General features: G+C 48.1%; 2 protein-coding genes across 4 annotated transcripts in view; one reads left to right on the forward strand and one right to left on the reverse strand.

The window, feature by feature from the left end:
• ZBTB39 (zinc finger and BTB domain containing 39) overlaps positions 1 to 11,901 on the forward strand; it is a 40,362-nt gene that overhangs the window by 7,799 nt on the left and 20,662 nt on the right. The gene's annotated exons all lie outside the window — the stretch shown is intronic.
• GPR182 (G protein-coupled receptor 182) lies at positions 301 to 4,276 on the reverse strand. Of its 3 annotated transcripts, none has more exons than XM_010389008.2 (3): positions 4,074 to 4,276; positions 2,259 to 3,531; positions 301 to 551 (listed from the first exon to the last, which is right to left on the reverse strand). In XM_010389008.2, the coding sequence occupies exon 2, from the start codon at positions 3,513 to 3,515 to the stop codon at positions 2,301 to 2,303; it is 1,215 nt and encodes a 404-aa protein (XP_010387310.1). In that variant the 5' UTR covers positions 3,516 to 3,531; positions 4,074 to 4,276; the 3' UTR covers positions 301 to 551; positions 2,259 to 2,300. The 3 variants fall into 3 exon arrangements, with proteins under 3 accessions (XP_010387310.1, XP_010387308.1, XP_010387309.1); XM_010389006.2 differs by lacking the exon at positions 301 to 551 and adding an exon at positions 1,108 to 1,241; XM_010389007.2 differs by lacking the exon at positions 301 to 551 and having other exon boundaries at positions 2,055 to 3,531.

Below are 11,901 nucleotides of genomic sequence, written 5' to 3' on the forward strand. Positions count from 1 at the left end.
CAGATGCCAGAATTCTTTCAGGTAGCACATTTTCCTTTTCTGTAGCTGGAATTCCCCAGGATTAACTTGTTGACCTGTTTTTAGTGGGAAATTAAGTCAAAGACTCAACCTTTTCACGGGGTATTCCTGAGAGGATCCTCCATCAGCCCAGAGAGAGTGGTGGGTCCCTGCCTGTGTCTACTTGGACTAACGTTACTAAGTGAGAGATTTGGCTACAATTTGTTTTGCCAATGCCATTTGATTTGCTGGGACATGGTGTGTCTTTGAGTGGAGTGAGACAGATTGAAAGAGGGAGGAGGCAAAAGTTTGGCATAGTTTAATGAGATTGATACACGGGTGTTTCCACAGAGGAGACAGACCTCAAGAAGTTAGGAACTGATGTCCATTTGGCCCCAGAGCACATGGCCCAGGTGGGGCTCCCATCAGTGCTCAGTAGATGCTGAGTGTAACAGCTGGTTCCCGCTCTTCCCCTCCATGGATGGGAGTCCTTAGGGAAGTATTCATACTGCCAGGGTGATAACTAACCTTGGGAGAGTGGCCTCTGAGGTGACCTGGAATGTGACAGAGATGTAAAATTAGGTTTCCTTTGGGAAACTCCTGTAGCCCAAGTCAGAGGAGGCAGTGATGGCGCATCAGATCTTGGCTTGCTTCTTTATGTTGGGACAAGAGAGGAAAGTCTTTTTCAATGTGAATTCTGCATTGGTAGGCTAAGCCCTTACTGCGACCCAAGCCACAACCCAGACTCCTGATTCAAAAAGCCTTCAGCTCTGTGCTACTGAGCAGCTGTCTGCAGCGTAAGGCCCTTTCAGGTTTGGGCCCAGTGAGCAGGGAGATGCAGGTTTCCTTCCATGCTCCTGACAAACCTGGGTGCGTATGCAATTGGAGCACATGGTCAATGCATCCACAGAACAGGTCTGATTTCTCAAAGCAGAACAGGTGGTCTCCAGGTCAGTGAGTAGTTGCTCCAAGTTAAACATTCCAGATATATCAAGCACTTGAGCAGGACAGAGGAGATGGCGAAGAGGTTATCAGTGATTCCATCTAGTCCCCTCACCACGGGCAGGATTAAGAGGCAAAGGACGTGGAATTGGAAGATGGAAACTAGATCCTGTTCTTAGGCCTTTACTTCAGAGTTCTTCATGGACAGGGTCCTAGTCTCCCAAACATAAGTGATCCTTTTCCAGAAGACCTACTTGTTAACAGAGGACTTCTTTGCTTCATCTGTAGAAGTGTTAAGGAACCTAAGTTGTGGGACAGGAAAATTATGAAAAGACATGGCCAGGGAGAACTGACTTATAACAGTGTCAGAGCTCTGCCCTGTGACGGAATTGGGAAGTTTCCACTGTGGCCTTCCCCATCTGGTGCTGGGGACAGAGGGTGAAGGACAGAGCATCTGTCAGCACCTGCTGCTGGCTGTCCCAAGGGCTGCTCCCAGAATGACATCCCTTGATACTTTCCTATGATCTGGAGAGAAAGAGATGGGGGTGGGTTGGGCTTTCTGGTGGCTCTGTGTCTCCCTAGAAGAAGTCTGGAAGTTTCCTAGATCCGAAGCTGGGAGAAGGTCAGCTATGAGGAGCTGACTCTGGGACAGCTCCTCTGCTTGTGGGGAGGGAGCAGGATGATCAACGGGGAGGGGAGGGTGTCAACAAGGAAATGGAGCTGTGTTTCCTGGATAGCCGAGGGTGGAGATACCCTGCAGCTGACCTAGCTGCAGGGTGCAGGTCTCAGACCTTGGCTTCGCCCCCACCCCTGACATCCCCATCCCCCTTCACTTATCATAGCTGTGCATAGGATGCACAGCTGGAGAACGTCCTGCTGGGGTCGCCTGGTTCCTTGGCCTCTGGCCTCTTGTCCCCATAACCTGCATAGTGAGCTGGAAGATCAACAAGCTCACACACACAAAAGGAGTTTTGTGACGTTCTTGCAGAGCTCACTCTTTCCGGCCAGAGTGATTTATGAAATGAATGTGTCTAGTTTCCTCTGCCGAGCACCTCTTTAGCCTCAGCTCCCTTCCCAATCCCAGCTGGAAGTGCAGATTTTTAAAAGATCCAGAGTCCATGACTATCTCTCCCATTTATTTCACCTTTTTTTCTGCATGGCTCCTTAGACACAAGGACCGAGACAAATAGTACAACACCGAGGGCCCGCTCTCTATCCCTCCCGACCGTGTCTCCCTCTCCATACCTCAGTATTTTAAGATAGACACAAATTTGACCCTCCCCTCTACATCCCCCCAAATCTCCCACCTATACTCTTACCTGTGCCTTTTCCTTCACTGTTGAAGGAGTCTGGCCATTACCTCAGCTGGATGTAAGAGGCTGAGGGGGAGAGAAGGGGGAAGTGTTTGGAAGCAAAGGGGATGCCTGAAAGCTCAGGCTTGGCTCGGGGTCGGGGGCTACTGCAGCGGGCTGGCTGTCCCCCTTGGTGATGATGATGGAATGCTGGGTGGAACAGGAGGAAGAGGAGGAGTGTGCGCCTGCCCTGGTCTGGTCCTTAGGAAGGTAATGGACTACAGCGTTCAGGAGCCGGCCCCGGAAGTGTGGGCTGAGAAAGTTGTAAAGGATGGGGTTGATGACACAGTGCAGCATGGAGAAGCAGTCGATGACATCATAGAAGAAGTAGAGCAGGTGGACCAGGTGGCAGTGGAGGGAAATGTGGGTCCCATGCAGTGTGAGCAGCAGCAGGGTCACATGATAGGGCAACCAGCAAATAACAAAGACGGCCACATAGGCACACATCAGCAGGCAGTGGCGCCGGCTCTTGGGTTGTTCTGGCTGCCGCAGCCGGCAGGCCGTCAGCACGTTGAAGACTGCGATAAGAGGGAAGGGCAGCAGGAAGCCCAGGATGGTGGTGGACAGGGCCACTGCCAGGGCCCAGGTACTGTACGTTTCAAAAGGTGCCATGAAGAGGCACATGGGCTCAGGGCCCTCCACCAGCTGGATGTGGACCACCTCAGGCAGCGGGATGATGGCCGAGAGGACCCAGATGCCTGCACACAGGGCCCGCCGCACTCGGTGCTGGTAACGCTGCCAGGAGGGGGAGGCACTGGTGAGGGTGACATAGCGGTCAACGCTGAGGCACACCAGGAAGAAGATGCTGCTGTACATGTTGACAAAGTAGAAGTAGTGAGTGAAGCGGCAGGAGAAGCTGCCCCAGAGCCAGGTGTAGTCCAGCGTGACCTCCAGCATCCACACGGGCAGAGACAGGACAATGCCCAGGTCCGCGATGGCCATGTTGAGGATGTAGAGGTTCAGCAGCCCCGCCCGGCCTGAGCCACGCCAGTTGACGCATATCACCAGGAGGTTCTCCACCAGCCCAACCACAAACATGGCCAGGTAGAGGGCAAAGAGGATCACGCGCTTGGTGCTGTCACTGAGCTCCACGTGGCACTCAGACAAAGTGTGGTTGAAGAGGTCGAGCAGCTCGGTCCAGTTGTGGATATCTCCAAGGTCACTGGCGGGCACTGCGGTGACCCCCTCCGAGGGGCCGGGCCCCCAGCTGGGTTTCACTGACATTGGGACCAGCACACACCTATTGGGATGAAGGGAGGGTTGGAAGGGAAAGCAGACCTTGAGAGCCTTGTGTCCTCAAGGTAGAGGCCAGAGGGAGTCGGGGGCTTTGGGGAAAGATTCTGGGGCTGATGAGGCAAGAAAGGGAAGTTTAGCTTTCAAACTGTGAATAAATAATACACAACTTACTTGCTACCTCTGACCCAAGAGCAGAGATACTTTCTTAAGGGGTTTCAGGTGGAAGAGGCCAGGGCTGTTGGTGTCTACCAACATTTCTTCCCACCCCCAGCCAGTTCTCCCTCAACAACCCCTTCAATGCCCCCACACCCGCCATTCCTTGGTGGTCTCCAACCTCCACCTCTCTCCTGGCACTTCATTACTCAGCCCTTTTGCACAGATCTTCATTGCTCTTTTTCTGTCTCGTTTGGACCTTGAGTATGGAACACACACACACACACACCACACACATCTGATTCACCCCTAGGAAAACCTATGGATCACACGGGAAAGCCGGTTGTCTCCAAGCCCTGATTCCCATCTTCCCTGGGAGAGGGCGACACTCACCTAAATTTCCCTTGGGAGCCCCTCCGTCCTGGAGGGAGGGCCGGCAGGTCCAGGCTGTGGGGAGCTGTGAGGAGGCTGGAGGGCCCTTGGCTGTGGGGCTGGCTTCCGTGCTGGCTTCACGGCCGCCCTTCCCATCCGGGAAGTAGCTGTCACTGCTGAGGCTCTGTGGAGAAGGCGGGGGTTTTTCCTGCATTCCCCCAATCCGGTTACAGGGGACGTCCCAGCAAAAGACCCGGTGTGCCAGTGGCAGGGAGGTCATACTGCCAGCATTAAAATCCCAACTCCTCCCTCACTCACTGAATGAATTTACCTCTTTCCTTAGCCTCAGTGCTCTCCTCTGCAAAGTGGGGTCAACAATATTATCTACTAAAAGGGATGCTGTGAGAATTAAAGGTGCTGTTGAGGGAAGGAAAGTGCTTAGCTCACATCGGGCCTGTGGCAAATGCTTCACATATATATGTATTTTCCTCTCCCTAAGTCAGCTTGGAATCCCTCTCTCCCCTGTCTTAATTCCTACTAGAGTGAAATTGGATGTGGAGGTGTAGGGGAGGGTTAAAATAAATCTGAAAATCAGTTTGGCTTTTAATGACTCTGGCCCAACCCTGCCATTCTCCCCAGCCCCTCACAGGGCTGTGAGCTCCCTGCCTTCATCTTGTGACTGGAGGTGAGAATCTGGGGAGAAAGATAAGATTAAATGGCTGGGCATGGTGGCTCACACCTGTAATTCTAGCACTTTGGGAGGCTGAGGCAGGAGAATCGCTTGAGCCCAGGAGGCAGAGGTTTCAGTGAGCTGAGATCAGGCCACTGCAGTCCAGCCTGGGTGACAGACTTTAAAAAAAAAAAAAAAAAGATTGAATGTGGGGGTGTCAAGGGGGCTTTGTCAAAGCTTCAGGGAGATTCCTAAATGGGGAGGGAGAGAGTGAATGGCGCCCTCCCCTGTGGCTCTATACTTCTCTGCGTGAAGGGCGTGGTGGGTGGCTGGGAGGGAATGAGCAGGGGATGGGGTGTGGGGGAGGGAGAGCAGAGTTGTCTCTCCCTCCAAACTAGTGGGTAAGGGATTCTGAGCTGCATGTTATGGGTGAACATTTTGTGTCAGCAGAGCTTCCTGCCTCTCAGAGGGCTTTCACCTCACTTCATACCGTTTGATTCTGGAGATACCCCTCTGGGGAGGATGGATTTGAATCTTCACTCTCTTTGAGGCCCAGAGAGGTTGTGTGTTACACAAGCCACACTTGGCAGATGGCAGAGCTGCCTAGGCCTGAGCCAAAGGTATGTCGCCTGGAGGGGATTGAGTATATATTAAGTCAAGGTGAAATTCTCATAGCATAAAATTAACCATTTTAAAATGTGTGATTTAATGGCATTTAGACATGCACATTGTGCAACCACCACCGCTGTCTAAGTGCTAAACATCTTCATTACCCCCAAAGAAAACCCTATAACCATTAAGCAATCAATCCTATTCCCCCGCCCCCAACCTTCTGCTACCTGTCCCTATGGATTTACCTATTCTGGATACTTAATAGAAAGGGAACCATGTCATATGTGACCTTCTGTGTCTGTTCCTTTTTTTTTTTTCACTTAGCATGTTTTCAAGGTTCATTCACATTGGAACATGCATCCATACTTCATTTCCTTTCATGGCTGAGTAATATTCCTTTATGTATGTGTGTATATATATATATATATATATATATACACACCACATTTCATGCACTCAAAGAGAACATTTTTAAAAAGTTTGCTAATTGATTCTTTTATTATGGTAAAATATACATAAGATTTACCATGTTAACCATTTTTAGGTGTATAGTTCAGTGGCACTAAGTGCATTTACACTGCTGTGCAACCATCAGTGCCATTTATCTCCATTAGAGGGGATATTTTTAATTTTGCAGTTTTCTTAAACCTTCCACTTACATATCAGATCACTCTGAGATCACAAAATCTATCATGGCCGGTGCAGTGGCTCATACCAGTAATCCCAGCACTTTGGGAGGCCGAGATGGGAAGACTGCTTGAGCCCAGGAGTTTGAGACCAGCCTGGGCAACAAGATGAGACCCCTATCTCTACAAAAAAATAAAATAATTAGCCAGTTATGGTGGTGCAGTCTGTACTTGGGAGGCTGAGGTGGGAGGATCACTTGAGACTAGGAATTCAAGGCTGCAGTGAGCCGTAATCACACTGCTGCACTGAAGCCTGGGCGAGAGAGCTAGATCCCATCTCTTAAAAAAAAACAAAATAAAACAAACAACAACAACAAACAAACAATCATGGGCTAGGCTAGGTGGCTCACGCTTGTAATCCTAGCACTTTGGGAGGCTGAGGTGGGCAGATCACCTGAGGTCAGGAATTCGAGACCAACCTGGCCAACATGGTGAAACCTTGTCTCTACTAAAAATGCAAAAATTAGACAGGCGTGGTGGTGCATGCCTGTAATCCCAGCTACACAGTAGGCTGAGATGGGAGAATCTCTTGAACCCAGGAGGCAGACGTTGCAGTGAGCTGAGATCACGCCACTGCACTCCATCCTGGGCCATGGAGCGAGACTCTGTCTCAAAAAAACAAAACAAAACAAAAACAAACCATCATGATGAACCAAGACAGTGTGAAATGTTGCTTACTTCAATTTTTCAGTTAGTTTTGCTCTCATTTTCTCTCTAGGATCTTAGTTTCTATCCCATTGATATTTTTCTTCAGTAAGGAGCCTTCTGAGAATTTCCCCTTCCCACTACATGCTTTTGACCCATGCAAATGAAGCCTGTCCTAGACCAAGCACCCTCCAAGGAAGACCCTGGTCTGGTCTTTGTCCTCTCCAGATGGCCACATCTGTGACCATTTCTGTTCCTCACAAGACTGCCCTTTAGTGGTTCCTATCTCCTGGGTCTCTGAATTGTACTTCCCACATGCAGACATCCCCTGTGCAGCCTCATCTCTACCTGCTCCCTGCTCCCACCTACTCCTGTCGCCCAATGTGTATTTGTAGAAAGAGGAAGTGATGGTGGTTCCTTCTGGCAGAAGGGAAAGCTCCTCCCTCAGGAAGAAATAAGTGATAGCTCTGCAGTTTTCATGTGGGGCTTTTTTAGGGGGTGGGGGTGCAGCTGGAAAGAGAGAGACTGGGAGGAAGAGAAAGAGGGAGGAGCAGGAGGCCAGGCTCCTCGCCAACCTGGGCAAAAGGAGCAGGCCAGCAGCTTTGCCCTATGCAGCAGGAACAGCAGCAGTGGAACAATTCCTGGAAATTTACTCTTTCTCCTCCCCGCCCCCTTTTTTCCCCCAAAAAATTGTAGACAAGACTTTGTGATCAACAATCAGAAAGGAAGGAAGGTACCAGGGAGGAGGTATTGAGAGGCAGAGATAAAGGCAGACGACTTCCCAGAGTCGGGTTGGGAAAAGGGCTGTGCCTGGACCCTGGCAGAAGGGATGAGGCAGGCTGTCCCAGGGATCAACCCATGTGCCTGACTTACGGGTGGAGGCAGGTGCCTTGTGGACAGGTTAAGGCTGAGGCATTTGGCAGTGATTGCACTCGTGTCCACAGTGTGAACTTCCAGAAGGCCACTGAGTCAGGAAGCCAAGTCTAGTCATGGAGGTTGCTCTGCCCTCCTGCCACAGCTTCCCCAAGCTAGAGAGGCATCTGGTTTGCCCAGCAGTACCAGATTGATTAGGAGCTTTCTAGTCTCCTCAAAGCCTGTGCCCCACTCCCCTGTCCTTGGCTCTCTCTGCTCAGTTTTTCCCTGTTCACCGGGTCTTTACAAAACACGGTGGAGATAACACCAGTTTTTGAATCAGACCTGTTTTTGACACTTTTTTCCACCACTTGGTAGCTGTGTGATCTTGGGCAGGTCACTTAACCTTTCTGAATCTCAGTTTCTTTTCTTTTGTTTTTAAATATTTATTTGTACAGATTGATGTGGTACATGTGCAGTTTTGTTACATGTATAGGTTATCCATCACAAGAATAACATGCATTGTACCCATCGACTAGTTTCTCATCATCCACCCACCTCCCATTCCCTCTTCCTTCCAAGTTGCCACTGTTTACCATTTCACTCTCCACATCCATGTGTACACATCTTTTAGCACTCACATATGAGTGAGAACATGCAATATTTGATTTTCTGTGCCTCGTTTGTTTTACTTAAAATAATGATCTCCAGTTCCATCCACATTGCTGCAAAAGACATAATTTCATTCTTTTTAATGGCCAAATAATATTCCATTGTGTATATATACCACATTTTCTTTATCATTTTATTTGTTAATGGACGCTTAGGTTGATTCCATGTCTTTGCTATTGTGAATAGTGCTGTGATAAACATACTAGTACAGGTGTCTTTTTAATGTAATGATTTCTTTCCCTTTGAGTAAATACCCAGTAGTGGGATTGCCGGGTTGAATGGCAGTTCTACTTTTAGTTTTTTGAAAAATCTGCATACTGTTTTCCGTAGAAGTTGTACTAGTTCACATTTCCACCAGCAATGTCTAAGAGTTCTCTTTGCTCCACATCCTTGCCAACATCTTTTATTTTTTTATCTTTTTAATAGTAGCCATTCTGACTGGGGTAAGATGATATGGCGTTGTGGTTTTTATTTGCATTTCTCTGATGATTAGTGATGTTGAGCATTTTTTCATATATCTGTTGGCCATTTGTATATCTTCTTTTGAAAAATGTCCATTGGTGTCATTTGCCCACATTTTAGTGGGATTACTTGTGGGTTTTTTTTTTTTTCTTGCTCGAGTTCTTTGTATATTCTGGATATGTCCCCTGTCAGATGAGTAGTTTACAAACATTTTCTCCAATTCTGCGGGTTGTTCATTCTGTTGCTTATTTCTTTTGTTGTTCAGAGCTTTTTAGTTTAAGTCCCATTTGTTTGTTTTTGCTTTTGTTGCCTGTGCTTCTGAGATCTTAGTCATAAATTCTTTGCCTAGTCCAATGTCCAGGAGACTTTTCCTTATATTAGATACTAGATTTTCCCCCCAATACTAGATTTTCTTCTAATATTTTAATAATAGTTTTGGGTCTTATATGTAAGTCTTTAATCCATCTTGAGTTGAATTTTGTGTCTGATGAGAGATAGGAGTTTAATGTCAGTTTCTTAATATGTAAAGTGAGGATAATGATGCTTCCCTTACAGGTTATTATATGGGATACATGAGATAATATATACAAGCATGCCCTTTTTCCACTTGTTGAGGATAAGGAAAAAGGAATCCCCTCTTGTGGAACTGACATTGAGAGACTCTCTAGTCCTATTACCACCGGCCATTTTTTCCTCTCTGAATTAGATCAACATGAGCTAGGTCTTTTGTCTGTCTTGGGTTGTGTTTTTTACATAGAAGGGTGGGAACATTCCCAGATGTCACTATGAATTACCACAGAGAGATGTAGTAATAGTAACAGCGAATGTTTATTGAATACGCACCATTGGCCAGACACAGCTGTAAGGGGTGTTATCCATATCACCTCATTTAATCCTCATAACAACTTCGCGGAGTGGGTACTACCATCGACAAGGAAACCAAAGCACAGAAACTTTAAATAACTTGCCCCAGTCACACAGCTAGTAGTTCAATCAGCCCATATTACAAGGATTCTTGAGCTGGATTCCATGCAGCTAATGGTTTTAGGTGTGAACTCTATGAAAAGTATAAGCAAGTTTTTGATTGTTGTGTTATGTGCATTTTTGTGGGGGCTTATAACCTTTCTTAGATTCTCGAAGGGGCCCATGATGTCCAAAAGCTTAAAAAAAAATGACCCGTGGAGAGCTTCTCCTAGACTGGGGTCAGGATCAAAAAAGCAATGTTGGGTATCTGCTTCTGTGGAGCTGACTCAGCCCTAGGAATTCTAGGAAATTTCTTGTGTGAGGAAAGAGGTGTCTCCATGAAGGCTGAGGGATTTGTAGGATGATCGCAGAGGGATTTGAGAAGGGGAAAGTGAATGTCTTTGCTTCCCACCCCCTATCTTTCACGAGATGAAGGACAACTGTTTCCTCTGTGATTTCCCAAGTGTGAGAAGGGAGAGGGTGTGACATTAGTCTAAGGAAGAGGAAGCTTGAAAAGACTGATAAGAGACTGGAAGGGACCCAGATATTATTAATATCCCTCTGCTGCCTACAGCATTGGCAACCTCCCCGCATGCCTCCACCCTTCCCCGCGCCTTCGGTCTCCTATCTCTCCCAGCTTCTGTTTCTCCCTCACTCTCCCATCTCCTGATCTGCACCCCTCCCCCAGCCTCTCTGTAGATGTGGTAAGTCTCTTATTGATTCCGGATTTCTTCTGTTTCTGTTAACTTTTCTTGAGCACCTAATGTATGCTGGTCAGAAATTCTGCAGTGCTTCCCAAGACCCTATCTTTCTAAGTTTTCAACATTTTAATAAAGGCATATGGATTCTTCGACTCCCTGAAATTGGAGTTGGGAGGACTTGACAAAGTCATCGGGATTCTCCTCCCTCATTATAAAGATTAGAAAAATGGAGGCTTTAGGAAATCTCATAGTGTCGCAAGATGTAAGAAATAGTGATGAAAATGGAAAGCGAAGCCAGATGTTGCAGTGTCAGCTACCTCAACATTCATTATCTCTGCTAGAAGCTAGTGCTGCCAGGGGCTGGATATAAAAAAATGACAGGACTCAGTCTCGGAGCCCCTGCGAGTCTGTCAAACCTCTAGTATGCAGCACACTCAAGGCACCATCCATATTGCTTAATTAACACGAATCCAGTCTCTTACCAGCCAGCAGTCTTGCTGTTTCCCTCCTTCTTGGAGGATTCGTGCAGGGAGATATGGGGGCGCCCTGATGCTGGAGAGCGTGGCCATTGGTATGAGCTGAAGAGCCTTGGCCCATCCCAGGCAGATGTACACGTTGTGACTGCAGGGCTAGAGAAGAACCACCAGGGGGCGCGCAGCTCTTTGCTAGCCTCTGGTTTCTGCAGGAAACCTCTCCTTCCCCCCTCCCAGTCCATCTCCACTTCTTCCTTCAATTAGGGGACAGAAATTGGGCAAACATGGACAGTGGGAGAGATGCCTAGTGCAAAGAAACCCTGGATTATTCTGTCCCACCCCTACTTCCCCAGCTCCCTGCCCCTCTACATCCTGCCCACCAGTTATGAAATAGTTTCCTCGACCTCACCTGGAGGGACCTTCCTTGGACAGCAGTGAGGTACAGTCTGTACCCCTTTCTGTAGTCTCCTGAGGAGAAGATCCCTCCTGTCCATCAACACCTTGATACAAACTAAAGTAATACCTTTCCAGTTACTAGGGTTCATATCTTTCCCTGCTTGGACAAGGTTTTGAACGCACCATCCTCATTGTCCTTGTTCAAATGAGCAATGTTTTTAGCCTCTCAGTGTCTGAGGGGTCCAGATTCTAGATGTGGGCTCTGACAGGGGAGGGCAGAGGACAGTGGAGCCAGCACCCAGGGCATATCAGGAGGTGAGCGGGTGAGCCCTGTGACACCTGCATAAGTCATTCCATTCCCCCTCCCAGCAGCCCTGGATACTTTCTTCCTGTGGGTTCCAAGGCTCCATTCCCTTCTTTCCCCTTTCTTTACCTGTGAGGTTGGACTCCCCCTGTGGGTCTTCCACTTCTTTCTGCCCCAAAAAACTACTGTAGCAGGAGGGGACCTGCTCCTGTCCACTCTTTTGCCTTCTCCTTCTCATCCTAGAGAGCCTGATCATGCCCTACTTTTCTGGGGAGTGATTGATTCTACATGCTGAGTGGGATGAGGAAACTCAGGCTCAGAGCAGGATTTCCACCGAATGTGCCTGCAAACCAGTAACTTCCCAGTAAAGTCTGTGTTCTGGGAGACCATGGTTCAGGAGTGCTGGTATACAG

Source organism: Rhinopithecus roxellana, chromosome 10, assembly GCF_007565055.1.
Source record: "Rhinopithecus roxellana isolate Shanxi Qingling chromosome 10, ASM756505v1, whole genome shotgun sequence".
In the NCBI taxonomy this organism is placed as follows: domain Eukaryota; kingdom Metazoa; phylum Chordata; class Mammalia; order Primates; family Cercopithecidae; genus Rhinopithecus; species Rhinopithecus roxellana.

Excerpts from the sequence above, each read along its gene's own strand:
- GPR182 (XM_010389008.2), bottom strand. The coding sequence starts at position 3,515 with ATGTCAGTGAAACCCAGCTGGGGGCCCGGCCCCTCGGAGGGGGTCACC.